The following is a 22,190-nucleotide window of genomic DNA, read 5'->3' as shown; positions in this document are numbered from 1 at the left end:
TTGCAAGTAAATAAAGGTGCAGAAGGTAAATTAAGTAGAAGAATAAGGTGCAGAAGAGGTAAATTGCAAGTAACTTAAAGAACAAGAAAGTAAAAGAGCCGAAACTTAAATTGCAAGAAAAGTAAATTGCAGAAACTTAAAGTGCAAGAAAGGTAAATTGCTGAATCTAAATTGCTGACAAATGTAAATTACTTGAAGAGTAAAAGGGATTTGGGTGCTGGGATTTGGAATTGAACGAGGAATTGCAAACTAAAGTAAATCAGAAAGCTCGGAGATGCAAGAATTCAAATCTGGATCTCCTTAGCAAGAACAGGAATGGAAAATTGCTTCAGGAGACAAAATAGCAAGAAAACTTGAGTCAATTTTGAAATCCTAAAGAGAAATTGAAGATCGAAGAAGAGCAATGAGATTAGAAGGCAGATCTAAATCTCAACTACTCTCTTGATCAAGCAGAAAGTAAATTGCAGAAGAAAATGAAATTGAAACCAGCAAAAGAAACTTAAATCCAATTCTCCAATTCCAAAAACTATATGAAAGAAAGAAAAGATGATTCTCAGATCCAGATTTAATGAAATTCTTCAATCTCAATTCAAAAACCCAAAATTAGAAGTTGTAGAAGAAAGAAAATGAAAACAGAAATCTAAATTCAGATCTAATTCTTAGAACAATTGAGAGGAAGAGTAAAAGATGATTCTCAGATTTAGAATCAATGGAGATCTTCAATCTCAATTCAAAATCCAAGAACAGACAATAGAAGTTGCAGAAGAAATGAAAATGCAGAAAGAAAAACTCAGATCCAAATTCCCAAATCCCAAATTCAAAACAATTGAAAATTAAAAGTGAAAACTAAAAAATGAGCTAAAGGTCCCCTTTTCAAATCTAACTTAATCCTATTTATACACTTTCTATTTTGGTCTTCAAAGCTTGGGGTGAGCCTTTTGGTTTATGGATTTGAAGAAAGCTGGGTCCGGTTGACTTTGGTTCAAATTGGTTTGGTGTGTGGGAACCTTCCAGGGGAGTGCTCCGTTTGGTATAGTGAACATTATGGTCACTCTTAGTTGGTGAGCCAATTTGGTGTGCCTCCCTAGTCCATAACATTCACTTTGTGAGCGTTCCGCTCACATTTTGAATGCTACATGATGCTGAGCCTTGGGTGAGCTTTGCGTTCCTTGGTTGAGAGGCACGAAAAAGGTAGCAAAAGAGAGCGCTACGCTTGAGTTTTTGAGGGCTACTCCTTGTGTTTTGCTTTGTGCATGCTTGGATTTCCTTGGTTCCAAACTCGAGCCTTGGTGAGAGTGCTTTGCTTCTTTAAATTTCTTGGATAAGAGCCTTGCTCTCCTTGGCTAAGAGCACGAGAAAGTGAGAGAAAGTGAGCGCCACGCTAGAATTCTTGAGCACTACTCTTCATTGTGCATGCTTCCTCTTTGATGAAAGGCACGAAAAAGGTAGCAATAGTGAGCGTAGTGCTCATTTCTTACAACGCTACCCTTGGCCTTTGGTTTGTGCTGTACCATTTGGTGCTTCCTCTTAGAGCGCTACATTCACAATTTTGAACGTTCCTTGTTGTGCCTTGCCTTGATGCATGCGCGAGTTTGGTTTCTCTATTGGAGCGCTACGTTCAATAAAGTGAACGTTGGCCTTGCTCCCTTGGTGCTTGGCCTTGGTTGAGCGCCATGCTTTATTTTCATGGGCTACGCTTTTTAAAGCGTGGCCTAAGGTACAAAGCGTGCTCAAACTTCAAAAGTGTGCCAAAATTTTCTCTTTCCACCATTTCTTCATCTACAAGCTACCAAACAAGTAATCAAAGTCCCACCAAAATCACTAGATCTTTGCATCATTTATAAAATCAATTAATTCTAGCATAAAACATATGATTTTTTGTAAAATGAATGATGTTTGATTGGTTCAACAAAGGCATGAAAATCCACTCCAATTACTTACTTATGGTGCAAGAAAGTGCATAAAACCTAATGAAACTAATGAAAAATGCTTGTAAAACTAGCATAAGATGACTTGTCATTACAACGCCAAACTTAAAGCTTGCTTGTCCCCAAGCAAGCATTAGACATTGAGAAGAAATGAAATGAAACAAAAAAGGATACATGTCCTTATTTAGCAGATAATAGAAATTGAACCATGGGGTTTTATGCAGACAAAAAATGCAGCCCAATTATTCTTTGCTGATAAGTAAGAAATGCCTTTTTGATGATTCACTAGAGTTGCTATCATAATGCCTTGCTTTTTGATTGATCCCTTTTTGGTTTTTCCTTCTTTCTTTTGCTTAGAAAGCTTATTTCTTAGGATCATTGATGCAGCAGCCTTTTGGCTTAATTTTGCTCAACACTTCTTCACTACAGACACTTGGCTCACAAATCTTCTTAGGAACATTGATGCCCAGCATCTCTTTGGATCACTAAATTCTTTGTAGCTAGGTTGCTCTTGATAATGGACTTTCGGTTGGTACCCGGATTAGTTAATCCAAGTTACCAAGTTTTAAAAGACTCCTCAGAACCTAATTGTCCAAGCATATCCTAGTATAAAAAGCACCACAGACATATGTCCTAAAGTCCAAGCTATTGGTGTCTAGCCTTATTGTTTCTTTCTTTGCCAATTTTTGGCTTTTCTTTTCTTTTTCTTTCTCACTTTGCTTCATTTTCCAGGGAATTTTATTTATAAAAGGTTTTATGACAGCAACCAAGTTCACACTACAAAGGACACTCTATTATGCAACCTTTATTATTGAGCTCATCATCTTAATCAAGCCTTTACCACCACAAATTTCAATTCTAATTTCTACAACATTGGACAATCACTTTCTTTTTCAAACATTTTCCCTTATTGATGCAAAAAGGGAGACAAAACATGAATTTAAAACAGATGAGTGATAACAAGCATTCATACTAGTGCAGACATCAAACTTTGCATTTGAACTAAACATCAAGGCAACCAGCAACTTCTCATGCAGAACGTCTCAAAGCAAAGTGAGTTTTGTAACAATACAACCTCTCAAGAGTGTCTTGCAGCTTCCCTTTTGTCATCATCGTCTTTTACTTTTGCAATTCCCATGGTGATGATTCTTTGAAGATGCTGAGTGTCTTTTTATGTATAACTTTTGAAAGTTGCTTGTTTTTCCAAGCACTTAGGCAAATGGTTAGCATGAACTTGAACTTACTTTAGTCAGGCAACACCAAACTTAGTTCCTTGCTACTGTCTATGATGCATCAGTTACATGAAACCTTGTGCTTTTGTTGAAAGTAATGAAGCTAAAAACTAGAAAATAAACAGTGATTTAGTGGTTTTTCTGATTGCTTGGAGCTAGTAACCAGTTATGCAGAGGGTGAAAAGTCTTTTTAAATGAGATTTTTTTGTGGAACACCAAACTTAGCATCCTTCATTCACCCTTAAATTGTTTTGGTGTGTAACACCAAACTTAGCTCCTTGCAATACAAATAAAACTACCTAATCCTCTTATTGAAATAGTTAAGAAAAAAAAACTACCTTTGGTTGGGTTGCCTCCCAATAAGCGCTCTTTTAATGTTACTAGCTTGACATCCTTCATTCTTGCTCAGCTTAATTTCTAATTCTCCTTCTCTTTATCCCAATGGCCTCCCAAGTAATGCTTTGCCCTGTGACCATTTGTCATGAAATTGTTCTTTGTTGCTTCATCTAGTAGTTCAAGGCTACCATAAGGAAGAACCTTTGTCACCAAGTAGGGACCAGTCCATTTAGATTTGAGTTTTCCAGGGAAAACTTTGAGTCTGGAGTTGTATAAGAGTACTTGCTGTCCTGGTTTGAATTCCTTCCTTGAGATCTTTTTGTCATGCCATCTTTTAGCTTTTTCCTTGTATATCTTAGCATTTTCATAGGCTTCCAGTCTAAACTCATCCAACTTATTTAATTGCAATAACCTCTTCTCTCCTGCTGCTTGAAAATCAAGGTTGAGGAGTTTAGTGCCTCAGAAAGCTTTGTGTTCAAGCTCTACTGAAAGTTGGCAAGACTTGCCATACAACAACTGAAAAGGTGACTTTCTAATAGGAGTTTTGAAGGCTGTCCTATATGCCCAGAGAGCATCTTCTAATTTCCTAGCCCAATGCTTTCTTGTACTCCCCACTGTTTTCTCCAAAATCCTCTTCAACTCCCTATTTGCATGCTCTGCTTGGCCATTGGTTTGTGGATGGTATGGTGTAGCTACTTTGTGCATTACCCCATATTTGTGAAGTAATTTCTCCATCTATTTTTTGCAAAAATGACTACCACCATCACTGACAAGACCCTTAGGCACTCTATATCTAGTAAAAATGTGCTTCTTAAGGAATTGGAGGACAATCTGTGCATCACATGTGGTTGTTACTATGGCTTCCACCCACTTTGAGACATACTCTACTGCCACAAGTATGTATTTGAAAGAATATGAAGGTGGAAAGGGGCCCATGAAATCTATACCCCAAAGATCAAAGAGTTCTACCTCCAAAATGTAGTTTTGAGGCATCTCATTCCTTCTTGTTAATCCTCCAGCTCTTTGGCACTCATTGCATTGATGAACAAACTCTCTAGCATCCTTGAAGATGGTTGGCCAATAAAATCCACTTTGAAGTACTTTGGCTGCTGTTCTTTCTGGTCCAAAATGTCTACCATAAGCTGAACCATGACAATGCCGTAATATGTCTCTCATCTTACTCTCAGGAACACATTTCCTAATCATTCTATCTGGACACCTCTTGAATAAGAATGGTTCATCCCATAAGAACTTCTTGGCTTCGTTGAGCAGCTTCTTCACTTGTTGCTTGGTGAATTCTTGTGGGATCTTCCTTCCAACCTTGTAATTTGTAATGTCTGCAAACCATGGAGCTTATTGGATTTGTAAGAGGTGTTCATCTGGAAAGCTTTCATTCACTGAATGTGGAGCTTGATTAACCTCTTGTGGTAGTCTTGACAAGTGGTCTGCTACTTGATTCTCATTCCCTTTCCTATCTCTCACTTCAATATCAAATTCTTGTAGCAGCAACACCCACCTAATAAACCTTGGCTTTGAATCCTATTTAGACATGAGATACTTGAGAGTAGCATGATCAGTATACACTATAACCTTTGAACCAATCAAGTATTGTCTAAATTTATTAAATGCATATACAATTGCCAAAAGCTCTTTCTCAGTGGTGGTGTAATTTTTCTGTGCCTTATTTAACACCTTGCTAGCATAGTATATAACATGATGCAACTTGTCTTTCTTTTGCCCTAGTACAGCACCAATTGCAAAGTCACTTGCATCACACATGAGTTCAAAAGGTAATTCCCAATCAGGGGGTGTGATAATTGGTGCTGTAATGAGTTTTCTCTTTAAAGTTTCAAAGGCATGCTTGGAATTGTCATCAAAGATGAAAGGACTATCAATCATTAGCAAATTGCTTAATGGTTTTGCTATTTTTGAAAAATCTTTGAAGAACCTCCTGTAAAAACCAGCGTGTCTAAGAAAACTCCTTACTACTTTCACATTAACAGGTATAGAAAGCTTTTCAATGATTTCTATTTTAGCTTTGTCAACTTCTATACCTTTTCTTGAAACCTTATGCTCAAGAACTATCCCTTCAGGAACCATGAAATGACATTTTTCGCAATTCAATACCAGGTTAGTTTCTTGGCATCTTTTCAAAACAAGAGTTAAATGATGCAAGTAAGTGTTAAATGAATTGCCAAAGATAGAAAAATTATCCATGAAGACTTCTAAAAGTTTTTCCACCATGTTAGAGAATATAGAAAGCATACACCTTCGAAAAGTTGAAGGGGGCATTACACAGACCAAAGGGCATCCCTCTGTAAGCAAAAACTCCAAATGGACAGGTGAAGAAAGTTTTTTCTTGATCCTTGGGATCCACCACTATTTGATTATACCCAGAGTACCCATCCAGGAAGCAATAATAGGCATGGCCAGCCAATCTTTCCAGCATCTGGTTAATGAATGGGAGTGGAAAGTTATCTTTTCTTGTAGCATCATTCAGTCTTCTATAATCTATGCACATCCTCTACCCAATCACTGTTCTGGTGGGAATTAACTCATTCTTCTCATTGGAGATGACTGTCATTCCTCCATTCTTTAGTACAACTTAAATCGGACTCACCCATGATCTGTCAGAGATTGGAAAGATTATCCCAGCATTCTATAGCTTCATCACTTCTTTTTGAACCACCTCTTTCATGGTTGTGAGCTTTAAACTCTTCAATCAGCTTTGCTTCTTCTTCTGTGTTCAAGGAGAAGTTTATGATTACTGGCAGGGACTCTGCTTCTCCAAGGAACACATATTTGAGATGAGAGGTAACAGGCTTCAATTCTTGTTTCAGTTTCTCTTCTGCCTTGCTTTCAAAGAAGATCTCTATCACTTCCTCTTTTGTGAACTCTTGTTCCACCTCTATTTCCTCTTCTTGTTCCTCTTGGTTGTCATCTTCCAACAACTCATCCTCCACTTCTTCTATTATTTCCACCCTCATGTGCTTTTCCTTCTATAGAGGATATTGCATGGCCTAGAAGACATTGATGATCATCTTTTCATCATGCACCCTGAGGGTCATCTCTCTTTTCTCCACATCAATGATGGCTCTTGCTGTTGCTAAGAAAGGCTGTCCCAATATGATTGAACTGTGTCCCTCTTCTTCCATGTCCAGGATAATAAAGTTGGCAAGGAAAATGAAGTCTCCAATCTTCACTAATACATTTTCCATAACCCCATTTGGTATCTTAAGTGATTTGTCAGCCATTTGGAGTGACATCCTGGTAGGCTTTACTTCCTCTATTGCAAGCTTCTTCATTAGTGAGAGGGGCATCAAATTGATGCTAGCTCCTAAGTCACAGAGAGCTTTATCCAGTGTTCTGTTGCCTATAGTGCAGGATAGGATGAAGCTTTCTGGATCTTTGAGCTTTGGAGGAAGACCTCTTTGGATGACAGCACTACATTCTTGTGTTAGAATTACAGTCTCCTTCTCATTCCAACTCCTTTTCTTGTTGATGAGCTCTTTGAGGAATTTTGCATATAGAGGTATTTGTTCCAGAGCCTCAGCAAGTGAAAAATTGATCTCTAGCTTCATAAACACCTCTAGGAACTTAGGAAACTATTGGTCTTTGATCTCCTTGTTAAACCTTTGAGGGTATGGCAAACGAGGAGTGTAGGTCTTCCCTATCTTCCTCTATTCTTGTGATTGTTCCTCCATGACTTTGTTTCCTTTCTTTGAAGATTGTGGCTCATCTTCCTCCTTGAGCCTTTCTTGGTCTTGCTTATCTTTGAGTGTCTCTTCTTCCTTGCTGTTGGCCTTATCACTCTCCACAGGCTTCTTGTTGGTTTCTTTCTCAGCTGGCTTCTTGTCGTTTACCAAGGTTCTTCCACTCCTTAGTTGAATGGCTTTGTATTCTTCATTGGGGTTGGGAATGGTGTCACTTGGCAATACATTAGTTGGCCTCTCAGTCACTGCTTGCTTGGACAACTGGCCAATCTGCCTTTCTAAGTTCCTCAATGAAGCTTCATAGTTCTTGTTGGCCAACTCTTGATATTTCATCATCTTCTCCATCAATATCTCCAAGTTGGAGATCCTTTGAGATTCTTGGGGTGGTTGTGGTTGATTATGGGATGTTGAGGGTGAATGATAGTTATTTTGGTTAGTGGATGAGTTGTTGGGTGGATAGTAGTTGGATTGGGGTTGTTGTTTTGTGGTTTTCTGTATGAATTTTCGTTAGTGTTTTGATGGTTTTGATGGTTTGAGTTTCTGGAATTGTTTTGGTTTGAATTTCTTTGCCAAGGTTGCTGGTTTTGGTTCTCTCCCCATTTTAGGTTGGGGTGGTTTCTCCAGGATGAATTGTAAGTGTCTCCATGGAAGTCATTTTATCCAGAATTCTGATTATGCATGTACTGCACTTGTTCAGGCTGCTGCTCCTCATAACTTTCCTCTTGCTGTCCCCACACCATTGATGGTTAGTTGGTTGTGCTCACTGCTACCAGTTGTAATCCATCCATTCTCTTTGACATTGTTTTAATTTGTTGCTGGAGCTGCTGGTGCATGAGCTTGTTCTGAGCTAGTATAGTATCAACTCCTTCAAGCTCAAATACTCCCTTCTTTGGAGCTGCTTGCCTTTCAGAGGAATAGAAATACTCATTGTTGGCAACCATGTCTATAAGATCATGTGCCCCTTGAGCTATTTTCATCATTTGCAAAGATCCTCCTGAGGAATAATCCAAAGCTTTCCTTGAAGGTAAGGATAAGCCTTCATAGAAGTTTTGTAGCTCCACCCATTCACTGAATATTTCCTCTGGACACCTTCTGATTAGAGCTTTATACCTCTTCCAAGCCTCATATAATGACTCTCCTTCTTGCTGTCTGAAAGTTTGCATATCAGTTTTTAGCTTGATGATTCTTTGAGGTGGATAAAATTTGGCTAAGAATTTACTAACCAAATCATCCCAGTTGCTACTGCTCTCCTTAGGGAAGGTTTCTAACCAATGTGTGGCTTTGTCTCTCAGTGAAAATGGGAATAAAATAAGCTTATAGATATCAGGATTGACTCCATTGGTTTTAACAGTGTCACAAATTCTCAAAAACACAGAGAGATGCTGGTTTGGATCTTCAGCAGCACTTCCTCCATATAGACAGTTGTTTTGAACCAGGGTGATCAATTGAGACTTAAATTCAAAGTTATTGGCATTGACATTGGGGGTTAGAATTCTACTCCCACAATGCTTTGGGTTGAGGATAGTGTAGGAGGCTAAGACTCTCCTATGAGGTTGGCCATTGTTATTGGCCACACCATCAGTGTGATATGGAATGTTATCATCCATGACTTGATCTTCCTCCTCTAGTTCCTCTTCACCAATAACTCCTTCTAGCTTCTCTTCTCAATATTCAGAGGGTTCTCTCGTCAAGGTTAAGAGATGTGGATTCACCTCTTCTTCCTCGTGACATAAACATAAAACCAGAAACCAAAATGAAACACTCTACTGCTAGAGTGAAGTTAGTGTTAGCTTGGGCAAAAATTCAAACAGTTAGTGTGCTTAGTGAAAATGAAAAGAAAATGCTTAATCTAGATTATCACCCAACTTAATCATTGTCAATCTAAATTAATCTCCGGCAACGGCGCCAAAAACTTGATGGCGTGGAAAAGCGATTCCACAGAAAACTCACCAGAAAGTGTACCAGATCGCATCAAGTAGTAATTACTCACAAGAGTGAGTTCGATCACACAGGGATTGATGGATTGAGCAATTTTAGTTAAGTGATGAATTTTAGTTAAGCGAATATTTGATGAATTGAGTGATTTTGATTGACAGAAGCTAAATTGCAAGTAAATAAAGGTGCATAAGGTAAACTAAGCAGAAGAGGTAAATTGCAAGTAACTTAAAGAACGAGAAAGTAAAAGAGCTGAAACTTAAATTACATGAAAAGTAAATTGTAAAAACTTAAAGTGCAAGAGTGGAGGGCTGAGGTTTCTTGCGCTTCCTTGAAGTAACTTTGGATTTTCCTCTGTCGGCCATCCTAAAAACAGATAAGATAGGATATATACAATTAAGCTATGTAGAGGAAAACAAGCAAGGCATTAAGCATATATAAAAGGCAAGATGATAGACATATTCATGAAGTGAGGTAAAAGGGATAGAATTCTTGGAAAGCAAGCACATAAGTCAGAAAATAATCAAAGCTATGAACCAAGAATCCAAGCAATATGTGCACAATGCTTGTTTGTTAAGCTCAATAAGTGGCATACCCAAAGGAATGGTGAACGAGTTAGTTTTAAACTAAAAAGGAAAGTAAATTGGTTAATCAAGTTAGAAGTTAGAAAACTGGCTAAAAAATTAGTGGCATGACGGTTATTGGCTCAATCACGATGAATGCAAAAAATGATAACAACAAGCACACTCACATTCATGAGGACGATGCAGTCATTGATGATGAAATATGAAATATTACTCAAATGCATAGAATTGGAAAGCAGTTCATCAACAATGCCCATGGTCACTAAATGTGCAATAATTGGTATAGAAAGAGTGAAATATGCACTTTGTGTAACTAAAATAGGTGAAGAACCAATTTGAGTTGAAAGTGTCACACAAGTGGAATGCACCAATCATTGCAAAGGACTGAACCATATTCAAAAAAATACAAGTCAAAATCAAATGGTGAGCTTAGCATGAGTCAGAAAGCATTTAAGTTAACTTGAAAAGTGAAGGCATGTGGAGGTTCAATGTATATCACGGGAAGCAAAATGAACACGAAATTGCTAACCAAAGTAACCTAGGAATTGAACTTGGTGCAGGTCAAGGAAAACTCAATTCCAAAAGTGTCAAATTGAATTCTAGATAGCAAGTTTAAAACCAAAACAATTTCTAAAAATTTGGGCAGCATTTCGGCAGTAAATTAGACGTTCCCGGAAAGCAAACAGCAGCAAAAAAGTCACATGAATCCAAAATTGGCAGCAAACATGAAATTTGCAAGGATTGCATATACAATATCAGCAGGGCAGCAATGAAACAAGACATATAAAACAGAAACCAGTACAACGCACCAATCATCAGTTAGCAAGGCATTCAACAGTCAGAAAGTAAACAAGAACGAAGCACTTATCAGGCCTAGAATCCTCTAACCACATCCTATCTACCTAACAGCATGCATTTCTAACTATCCTAAGGTGAACAGATTAATCAACTAAGCTAACTAATAACAACAACCAAAATTAATTGAACCAGGAAGAAAACAGAGTAGTAGAGGCAGGGGATGCTGAAACTGGGATGCAGAAGCAAAATAGAAAGAGAGAATAGAGGGGGAAGACAACAGCGCCACCCAGTAGTGGTGGAGGCGTAGAGGAGCTCGCGGTGGCAGTGGGTGAGGTTATGCAGAGCGGAGGGTAGAGTGAAAGGGGTGGAATAGGGAAAGAGAAGAGAAAAGGTTGTGGTGATTATAACGACCCAACTTCCAGTACGTCATGATCGTACCAAAAGTAAGGAGTTACTAACCTATTTCTTTTATTAACTATTTAATATTGAGCCTTTAGTTCGATATCGCGCTTCTATTTTATGGAAACTTCCAGAAAAATTTTGTTTTTGATAATCAAAATCATATATCAAACATTTCAAAGTAATAATAATCACATAATTATTAATAATAATATCTGTCATACAAAAGATTTCAAATAAAACTCAGATACAACTCCTATCCCTCTTCATAGAATAAAAACTAAAGCTACAAAGGCGAGGGAATTCTATGAAAGGAACTCAGGTCATAAACTTAACTCGTAAATAAGTTCTATAATCGCCCACAGCTTCAAACGGAGTCTTCGAACCTGTGTCACTGAAAGGAGAAAAGATTTTGGGGTGAGAACGAACCACACGTTCTCAGTAGCGAATGGGAATACCGTAAAAGTAATGATTAACATGCAAATAATTAACATACTCAAGGAAACTATATTTTTATCAAACCTTTTTGAAAATACTATTCTTGGTTTTACTTTAACTAATTATTTACCTCTTTCAAAAATCTAAGCTCAAAACAAATTCCAAAATATAAAACTGGTCACATCAAGCATTTCTCAACCACATAGTTAATTTTCAATCACAACGTCAATTCTTAATCATCATCATACATTCACCAACTAATAGCACTAACAAGAGATTCAATTCAGCACACAAACAAGTCACAGCAAGGCAAACAGCACAATCACAGGGAAGTACAATGAGCAAACCCAATCAAATGCAAATGCACACACAAGGATGATGCATGTCTAGCCCTAGTGCAGGTAATGAGCTCATCTGTCAGTTTCTACTCGTTCCCGACGTAACCCGAAGCAGCTGAAACGGGTATAGTTTTCCAGTCAGCATAGGTACAGTTCTCACTAACCGACATATGCGTCATATCCTCTGTAAGCAAACTCTGCCTTACAGGTGGCGGCATTCCAGCCGTGTATGAAATCATATTCTCTGTAAGCAATCCTTGTATTACAGGTGCGGCATTCTAGCCGTGTATGAATTAATATCCTCTGCAAGTGATCCTAGGTTATCAGTTGCAGGTACAGCTCTCAATAGCTGTATAACACTGAAAAATGTTATGTGGTCGTACCACTATCTATCTGACTGCCTTCACGCAGCAGATCATTACATAATCATTCTCTTTATCATCATTCATTATCATTCTCATTATTCATCATCATTTTCACATTCTTATGCAGTACCTCTTTCTTTCTCTATTCAATCATACTGTATAAACTTTACATCTTTCACTTTTGCAATATCTTGGCTCAAGCCATTTCTCTTTATCATTCGGTCATAAAAATCTCAATCATCAATTCAGTTCATAATCTCTGCTATGGCAATCTTGAGTCAAGCGAACTTTAAAACTATCTTTCATTAGAAGTAATCAAATAAAACTCTTTCTCAAATTTACTAACTCCACAAAGATTCAAAAATCATCTCTCTTACTATTCAAATTCAAATATTATTATTCCACCTAATTTCTAAAAAGATCATCCTTTATTTCAAACCTAAAACATAACTCAAAACATGTTTCTTTCTATTCTTAATAAATCAACTCAAAACGGAATCATTTTCGTAATAAATCCATCTTAAACATAATATTTTTTTCTCAATGAATAAAACCGAAAAACATAATTCATTTCTTTTCTTAGTAAATCAGAATCAAATAATATAATTTCCCAAATCCAAACCTTTTAAAATAATATTTCAGACAAAGCCTCAGATTTTACATAATTTCGACAGCACCTCCCCTAAAACTCGGACTTAGCCACCGTTACGGGTTCCCTCTTTCTCAACAATTCAATAATCCTTCCTCAACAATTATCAAATACAAGATTCTCAAGCAACCAGAAAATCCACAATTCGCAATTCTCACATAACCCAACAATCCAATTTTCATCTCATCAATTCATAACTAAATTCATAAGTCATAGAATCCTTTCAAATTAAACTCAATCAATTCTCCATCCGTGTATCAACGACTATCATAACAGATTCTCAATAATTACCTCATCATAATTCAGTTTAAGAACTAACATCCTTTCATCCATTAGAATCAGAATTTTTCATCAACCATTCTTGAAAATTAGCCCAGTCCAACGTCAAAAAAATTATGAATCGTTTCCCAAAAATCGGTCTTTAACCTCATACAATATCGTTCACTATCAAATTACTAGTTTGTTTTCAAAACTACTATTTTACCCAAAAATCAGGTTTCGAGAACATTGATTTAGTAATCAAATGAACCATTCAAAAGTTACCAACTTGACATAATCAACTAAAATCGGAATTTCCAGCAATTCTAAAATAATCAGAAAACCAATAACAATCACAGCCTCAAACCAAAGTAAATCTCATCAATTAATTACTCATGACAACGGAGCCAGTCAATATCACAGCGATAACCCAAACTCAATTCACATCCGCATCCAATTTCAATCATAACTCGGAGCAATCATCACAACTAACTTTTCTCAAATACATTTCATTCAATAATTAACTCATCATATTTAAATTTAATAAATAACATTATCATTCACAGCCACATTTTAACAAATTTCAACCCATCACAGGCCCATTTCACCACCATTCCAATATATTAAAATTCCAATTCAATATCAAATAATTCAAAATAACTCGTTCAAGATCAGAATCTCAGCCAACTTATCACAAAAATCAGTAATTCAAAATACAATTCACAACCAGATTTCAACCAATTCAGCAATTATCCATACGATAGCTTTTCAATAATTAACACGGCATACTTCAATTTAATAAATTATACTAAATTAATAATTAATCACAGCAGCATCTAAATTCAATCACAGCTCAGAATCATCACAACAATTAACTAACTTCAAATCCATTTCAAGTCATTCATGTCAACTAAGAGATTCTTAACCATTGTTAACCATTTGCACTTATCCAATAACTTTGTAAGCATTCTAAATTAAAAACGTTAAATCCCCTACCTCAGAGTGTCGAAATTTATAGAATTTAAACGCGGTAAACCCAATATTACGAATCCACAACAGCAGTGGTGCTCCATCAAATCCCAGCACCTGTTCTTAGCTTCGGTGGTGACTTAGCAGCAGTCTCCAAATAGTGCTGGCAGCTACCTCCAGTAACGGCGACGGTAAGGTAATTTACAATAATCTCTTTATACAATACAAACAGTTTCAGGGACAAGCTTCAAAGAAGAAACAAATTGGTAGGACAAGGAAGCAGAAACAGGGGGTAGAGCTTACCAAAACAATGGTGGTTCTAATGGTGGTTTCCTGGGCAGCTCGAATGTTGGTTCCTGGTGGCAGAGAGCTCCGGCAACTCACAGAACCCAGAGGCAGAGGCAGAACAGGGGATAAAAATGAGCACTGACATGGATGGATTGCTTTAGAACCAGAACAATATCCTCAGCAAGCTCCAACGACCTTCCCGGAGACGGCTACGGCGGTGCGGTGGTAGCGGCCGACTTCAGTGCTGGCGACGCCGGGTAGAACGGTGATAGTAAAAGCTCGGCGCGGTGGCTGGTCCTCAGTAGCGGTGGCGACAGCAACGATCCCGGTTCCTCCTCTTCATGGTTCTTCTCAGGCGACGGCACGGCAGCAAGACGCGACGCTACTCTCCTCTGTTTCTCTCTTCCTTCTCGACACGCGTGGATGGCATGACAGCAAGCAAGACACGGCTAGGTGTGACGGGTTCGGCGGAGTCACAGCGACGGTGACGCGACGGTGCAACTTTGACGGCGTTTGGCTCCTCAGCGGCTTTAGAACTGACGGCGACGTGACCTTGCTCCAGCAGCGGCGATGGCAAGGCGAGCTAGCAACGGCTGCACGGCGATGGGCATGAATAACGGCACAGGCGAGATTCGGCAACAGTGAGATGCGGCAACGGTGAGCTAGACGGCGCAGAGTGCGGCTCCCTCTTCTCCGATTCCAGGCCCTCAGTTCTCCCTTCTCATTTCTGCGTTTCTTTCTTTTTTTTTTTGTGTGTGGTGTGTTTAGGGAGAAAGGGGGTGGGGCTGCGTTCAGAGGCTAGGGAAAGGGAGAAAATTAGGGTTTGGGTTTCTGGGATTTGGGAATTAGGGTTTCTGATTCAATTTGGGAATTAGGGTTAGAAATTAGGATTTTATAAAAGAATATGGATAGATATGAATATATATTTTGATAAAATTGAAGGGTAGAGTAATTTTAAAATCAAATATGCTCTATTAAAAATATTTAGGAACATTATTTATCAACATATTTGTAAGCTCAATCAATTATTTCTAATTAAAATATAAAATGAGCATATTAATCACATTTTTATAAAATATAGTTGAAACTCAATATTAATTATTCAAATTGAATGATATAACTTTCTATTATTTTTCTATCACCGAAACTTTAATTTCAATTTATAAAATATCTAATTATAATAAAAATTATACATAAAGATTAATTGACTTAAACCTAAAGTATTTATAAAAATTAATCTAATCATTTCTAGTAAATTAATTCCTAAGAGTTCAAATTAATAACATAATTCATTCAAAATAGAATTTATTTAAATTAAATTATACAATTCTTCTTATTTTTCAATTATCAAAATTATAATTTCAATCATACTAAATATCTAAAAAAGATTATATAAAAATTCTAATTAATTTAAACTCAAATTATCATGAAATTCTATTAAATTATCATTAGTAAAATAATTTTCTTAAAATAAAATTATCAACAAATAAAATAAATCACAAATAACTATTTTATTTGATTTTCAAAATCTAGGGTTGTTACATTCTACCCACCATAGAAAAATTTTCGCCCTCGAAAATTGCTAGAATAAAATAAATTCAAACTTAAATCAAACAAAATAGAATATATGAACCGAAACATAGGCATTGTCAAGGATGAATATTCAAAGAGTTACGTAAGCAATCAGATTTATAGGCAAACAAAGGTATACAAGAATGACGAGGTATGGTTGGGAAATAATCAAATCACATTCTAAGAAGGAAATTAAAACTAGAGAATTCTAATAAAAGCAATGAAGAAAAAAAAATGGCACGAGTTCATGTGGCACGAATAAAGATTATACGTCAAATTGAAACCAATTCCATAACTTCTAACGCTCCCAAACCCCGTGAATCGCATTACCTATTACTTCTATTTCGTCTATGATAACCTGTTAGTGTTGCCATGTACATAAATCATAAGTATTAAGTTGGCCAGACCTAATACCATGAAGTATGAATTGGTAACCTAACAATGTTAATCATCAGACAGTCATGCATATAAAACTCAAACTCTTGTTACCAGAACAAGTCACAAAGCATGACAGACACTCAGAGTATGCAATGAAGCATAGTCAGTCCATTCCCAAGGCTCTAACAGGAACGAACTGCTCTGATACCATTTGTAACGACCCAACTTCCAATAAGTCATGATCGTAACAAAAGTAAGGAGTTACTAACCTATTTCTTTTATTAACTATTTAATATTGAGCCTTTAGTTCGATATCGCGCTTCTATTTTATGGAAAATTCCAGAAAAATTTTGTTTTTGATAATCAAAATCATATATCAAACATTTCAAAGTAATAATAATCACATAATTATTAATAATAATATCTGTCATACAAAAGATTTCAAATAAAACTCAGATACAACTCTTATCCCTCTTCATAGAATAAAAACTAAAGCTACAAAGGCGAGGGAATTCTATGAAAGGAACTCAGGTCATAAACTTAACTCGTAAATAAGTTCAATAATCGCCCGCAGCTTCAAACAGAGTCTTCAAACCTGTGTCACTAAAAGGGGGAAAGATTTTGGGGTGAAAACAAACCACACGTTCTCAGTAGGGAATGGGAATGCCGTAAAAGTAATGATTAACATGCAAATAATTAACATACTCAAGGAAACTATATTTTTATCAAACCTTTTTGAAAATACTATTCTTGGTTTTACTTTAACTAATTATTTACCTCTTTCAAAAATCTAAGCTCAAAACAAATTCCAAAATATAAAACTGGTCACATCAAGCATTTCTCAACCACATTGTTAATTTTCAATCACAACGTCAATTCTTAATCATCATCATACATTCACCAACTAATAGCATTAACAAGAGATTCAATTCAGCACACAAACAAGTCGCAGCAAGGCAAACAGCACAATCACAGGGAAGTACAACGAGCAAACCCAATCAAATGCAAATGCACACACAAGGATGATGCATGTCTAGCTCTAGTGCAGGTAATGAGCTCATCTGTCGATTTCTACCCACTCCCGTCGTAACCCGAAGTAGCTGAAACGGGTATGGTTTTCCAGTCAGCATAGGTACAGTTCTCACTAACCGACGTATGCGTCATATCCTCTGTAAGCATACTCTCCCTTACAGGTGGCGGCATTCCAGCCGTGTATGAAATCATATTCTCTATAAGCAATCCTTGTCTTACGGGTGCGGCATTCTAGCCGTGTATGAATTAATATCCTCTGCAAGTGATCCCAGGTTATCAGTTGCAGATACAGCTCTCAATAGCTGTGTAACACTGGATAACGTTCTGTGGTCGTACCACTATCTATCTGACTGCCTTCATGCAGCAGATCATTACATAATCATTCTCTTTATCATCATTCATTATCATTCTCATTTTTCATCATCATTCTCACATTCTTATGCAGTACCTCTTTCTTTCTCTATTCAATCATACTATATAAACTTTACATCTTTCACTTTTGCAATATCTTGGCTCAAGCCATTTCTCTTTATCATTCGGTCATAAAAATCTCAATCATCAATTCAGTTCATAATCTCTGCTATGGCAATCTTGAGTCAAGCCAACTTTAAAACTATCTTTCATTTGAAGTAATCAAATAAAACTCTTTCTCAAATTTACTAACTTCACAAAGATTCAAAAATCATCTCTCTTACTATTCAAATTTAAATATTATTATTTCACCAAATTCCTAAAAAGATCATCCTTTATTTCAAACCTAAAACATAACTCAAAACATGTTTCTTTCTATTCTTAATAAATCAACTCAAAACGGAATCCTTTTTATAATAAATCCATCTTAAACGTAATATTTTTTTCTTAATGAATAAAACCGAAAAATATAATTCATTTCTTTTCTTAGTAAATCAGAATCAAATAATATAATTTCCCAAATCCAAACCTTTTAAAATAATATTTCAGACAAAGCCTCAGATTTTACATAATTTCGACAGCACCTCCCCTAAAACTCGGACTTAGCCACCCTTACGGGTTCCCTCTTTCTCAACAATTCAATAATCCTTCCTCAACAATTATCAAATACAAGATTCTCAAGCAACCAGAAAATCCACAATTCACAATTCTCACATAACCCAACAATCCAATTTTTATCTCATCAATTCATAACTAAATTCATAAGTGATTGAATCCTTTCAAATTAAACTCAATCAATTCTCCATCCGTTTATCAACGACTATCATAACATATTCTCAATAATTACCTCATCATAATTCAGTTTAAGAACTAACATCCTTTCATCCATTAGAATCAGAATTTTCCATCAACCATTCTTGAAAATTAGCCCAATCCAATGTCAAAAAAATTATGAATAGTTTCCCAAAAATCGGTCTTTAACCTCATGCAATTTATGAATAGTTTCCCAAAAAAACATTATCATTCACAGCTACATTTCAACCAATTTCAACCCATCACAAGCCCATTTTACAACCATTCCAATATATTAAAATTCCAATTCAATATCAAATAATTCAAAATAACTCGTTCAAGATCAGAATCTCAGCCAACTTATCACAAAAATCAGTAATTCAAAATACAATTCACAACCAGATTTCAACCAATTTAGCAATTATCCATACGACAGCTTTTCAATAATTAAGTCAGCATACTTCAATTTAATAAATTATACTAAATTAATCATTAATCACAGCAGCATCTAAATTCAATCACAGCTCAGAATCATCACAACAATTAACTAACTTCAAATCCATTTCAAGTCATTCATGTCAACTAAGAGATTCTTAACCATTGTTAACCATTTGCACTTATCCAATAACTTTGTAAGCATTCCATATTAAAAATGTTAAATCCCCTACCTCAGAGTGCCGAAATTTGCAGAATTTAAACGCGGTAAACCCAATATTACGAATCGACAGCAGCAGCGGTGCTTCATCAAATCCCAGCACCTGTTCTTAGCTTCTGTGGTGACTTAGCAGCAGTCTCCAAATAGTGCCGGCAGCTACCTCCAGTAACGGCGGCGGCAAGGTAATTTACAATAATCTCTTTATACAATACAAACAGTTTCAGGGAGAAGCTTCAAAGTAGAAATAAATTGGTAGGACAAGGAAGCAAAAACAGGGGGCAGAACTTACCAAAGCAGTAGTGGTTCTAATGGTGGTTTTTTGGGCAGCTCGAATGTTGGTTCCTGGTGGCAGAGAGCTCTGGAAACTCACAGAAACCAGAGGCAGAGGCAGAACAGGGGATAAAAATGAGCACTGACATGGATGGATTGCTTCAGAACCAGAACAATATCCTCAGTAAGCTCCAACGACCTTCCCGGAGATGGCTACGGCGGCGCGGTGGTAGCGGCCGACTTCAGTGCTGGCGACGCCAGGCAGAACGGTGACGGTAAAAGCTCAGCGTGGTGGCTGGTCCTCAGCAGCGGTGGCGACAGCAACGATCCCAGTTCCTCCTCTTCATGGTTCTTCTCAGGCGATGGGACGGAAACAAGACGCGACGCTACTCTCCTCTGTTTCTCTCTTCCTTCTCGACACACGTGGATGGCACGACAGCAAGCAAGACACGGCTGGGTGTGACGGGTTCGGTGGAGTCACAGCGACGGTGACGCGACGGTGCAACTTCGACGGCGTTCGGCTCCTCAGAGGCTTCAGAACTGATGGCGACGTGACCTTGCTCCAGCGGCGGTGATGGCAGTGCGAGCTTGCAACGGCTGCACGGCGATGGGCATGAATAACGGCACAGGCGAGATGCGGCGGCGGCGAGCTGGACAGCGCAGAGTGCGACTCCCTCTTCTCCGATTCCAAGCCCTCAGTTCTCCCTTCTCATTTCTGCGTTTCTTTCTTTTTTTTTGTGGTGTGGTTAGGGAGAAAGAGGGTGGGGCTGCGTTCAGAGGCTGGGGAAATGGAGAAAATTAGGGTTAGGGTTTTTGGGATTTGGGAATTAAGGTTTCTGATTCAATTTGGGAATTAGGGTTAAAAATTAGGATTTTATAAAAGAATATGGATAGATATGAATAGATATTTTGATAAAATTGAAGGGTAGAGTAATTTTAAAATCAAATATGCTCTATTAAAAATATTTAGGAACATTATTTATCAACATATTTCTAAGCTCAATCAATTATTTTTAATTTAAAATATAAAATGAGCATATTTATCACATTTTTATAAAATATATTTTAAACTCAATATTAATTATTCAAATTGAATGATATCACTTTCTATTATTTTTCTATCACCGAAACTTTAATTTCAATTTATAAAATAACTAATTATAATAAAAATTATACATAAAGATTAATTGACTTAAACCTAAAGTATTTATAAAAATTAATCTAATCATTTCTAGTAAATTAATTCCTAAGAGTTCAAATTAATAACATAATTCATTCAAAATAGAATTTATTTAAATTAAATTATACAATTCTTCTTATTTTTCAGTTATCAAAATTATAATTTCAATCATACCAAATATCTAATAAAGATTATATAAAAATTCTAATTAATTTAAACTCCAATTATCATGAAATTCTATTTAATTATTATTAGTAAAATAATTTTCTTAAAATAAAATTATCAACAAATAAAATAAATCACAAATAACTATTTTATTTGATTTTCAAAATCTAGGGTTCTTACAGTGATGGTGGTCGTTTCGCACGTCGCCGGCGGCAGTGGGGGCGCGCAACGGAGCATGGGGGAGGAAGAAGGGGGTTACGACAGGGAGTGAGAGAAGAGAGGCAGAGGCGAGAGGGGGGGGGGGGGGGGAGGGGGACGGAGGAGAGAAGAAGAGAAGTAGGAAGAGAGGGAGGGGATGGGTTCGGCGGCGGTTGGTCGCCGGACGGCGGTTGGTGACGGTGGTTCTGGGTTTTGTGGGGGTCGTGAGTTAGAGTGGGGTGAGAGGGGACAATGGAACGTTGGAGGGAAGAAGTGTTAGAGCATGCGAATGGCAAGGGTTCCTCACGTGGATGGGGTATTGGTGATTTTCAATCCACACGTACGCGTCTCGTGCGTGTGCGCGTGGGTGGTGCGAAGAGGAGATGGACGCGGAAGCGTTAGGTGTGCATATGCGTGAGTGAGGAGTGGATGCATTGACGCGTACGTGATGGCGTGGAAAAGCAATTCCACACAAAACTCACCGGTAAGTGTACCGGGTCGCATCAAGTAGTAATTACTCACAAGAGTGAGGTCGACCCCACAGGAATTGATGGATTGGGCAATTTTAGTTAGGTGATGAATTTAGTTAAGCAAATATTTGATGAATGGAGTGATTTTGATTGACAGAAGGTAAATTGCAAGAAAATAAAGGTACAGAAGGTAAATTAAGCAGAAGAATAAGGTGCAGAAGAGGTAAATTGCAAGTAACTTAAAGAACAAGAAAGTAAAAGAGCTGATACTTAAATTGTAAGAAAAGTAAATTGCAGAAACTTAAAGTGCAAGAAAGGTAAATTGCTGAATCTAAATTGCTGAGAAATGTAAATTTGTTGAAGAGTAAAAGGAATTTGGGTGCTGGGATTTGGAATTGAACAAGGAATTGCAAACTAAAGTAAATCAGAAGGCTCTGAGATGCAAGAATTCAGATCTGGATATCAGTAGCAAGAACAGGAATGGAAAATTGCTTCAGGAGACAAAATAGCAAGAAAACTTGAGTCAATTTTGAAATCCTAAAGAGAAATTAAAGATCAAAGAAGAACAATGAAATTAGAAGACAGATCTAAATCTCAACTACTCTCTTGATCAAGCAGAAAGTAAACTGCAGAAGAAAATAAAATTAAAAACAACAAAAGAAACTTAAATCCAATTCTCCAATTCCAAAAACTATATGAAAGCAAGCAAAGATGATTCTCAGATCTAGATTCAATGAAATTCTTCAATCTCAATTCAAAAACCCAAAAGTAGAAGTTGCAGAAGAAAGAAAATGAAAATAGAAAACTAAATTTAGATCTAATTCTTAGAACAATTGA

The 22,190-nt window shown here is 37.0% G+C and overlaps 1 protein-coding gene across 1 annotated transcript; it reads right to left on the bottom strand.

Moving 5' to 3' along the window:
* Positions 1–6,516: 6,516 nt before the first annotated feature.
* Positions 6,517–7,077, bottom strand: LOC107610172 (uncharacterized). Its single transcript, XM_016312268.1, has one exon. The coding sequence runs from the start codon at positions 7,075–7,077 to the stop codon at positions 6,517–6,519; it is 561 nt and encodes a 186-aa protein (XP_016167754.1).
* Between the last annotated feature and the right edge of the window lie 15,113 nt (positions 7,078–22,190).

This window comes from Arachis ipaensis, chromosome B1 (assembly GCF_059453495.1).
Source record: "Arachis ipaensis isolate K30076 ecotype BB chromosome B1, ASM5945349v1, whole genome shotgun sequence".
NCBI lineage: Eukaryota > Viridiplantae > Streptophyta > Magnoliopsida > Fabales > Fabaceae > Arachis > Arachis ipaensis.
The sequence above is the reverse complement of the archived record's forward strand: the minus strand, read 5'-3'. Positions and strand labels throughout refer to the sequence as shown.

What these genes read in the sequence shown, in the direction of transcription:
- LOC107610172 (XM_016312268.1), bottom strand. Translation starts at nt 7,077, where the DNA reads ATGAAGCTAGAGATCAATTTTTCACTTGCTGAGGCTCTGGAACAAATA.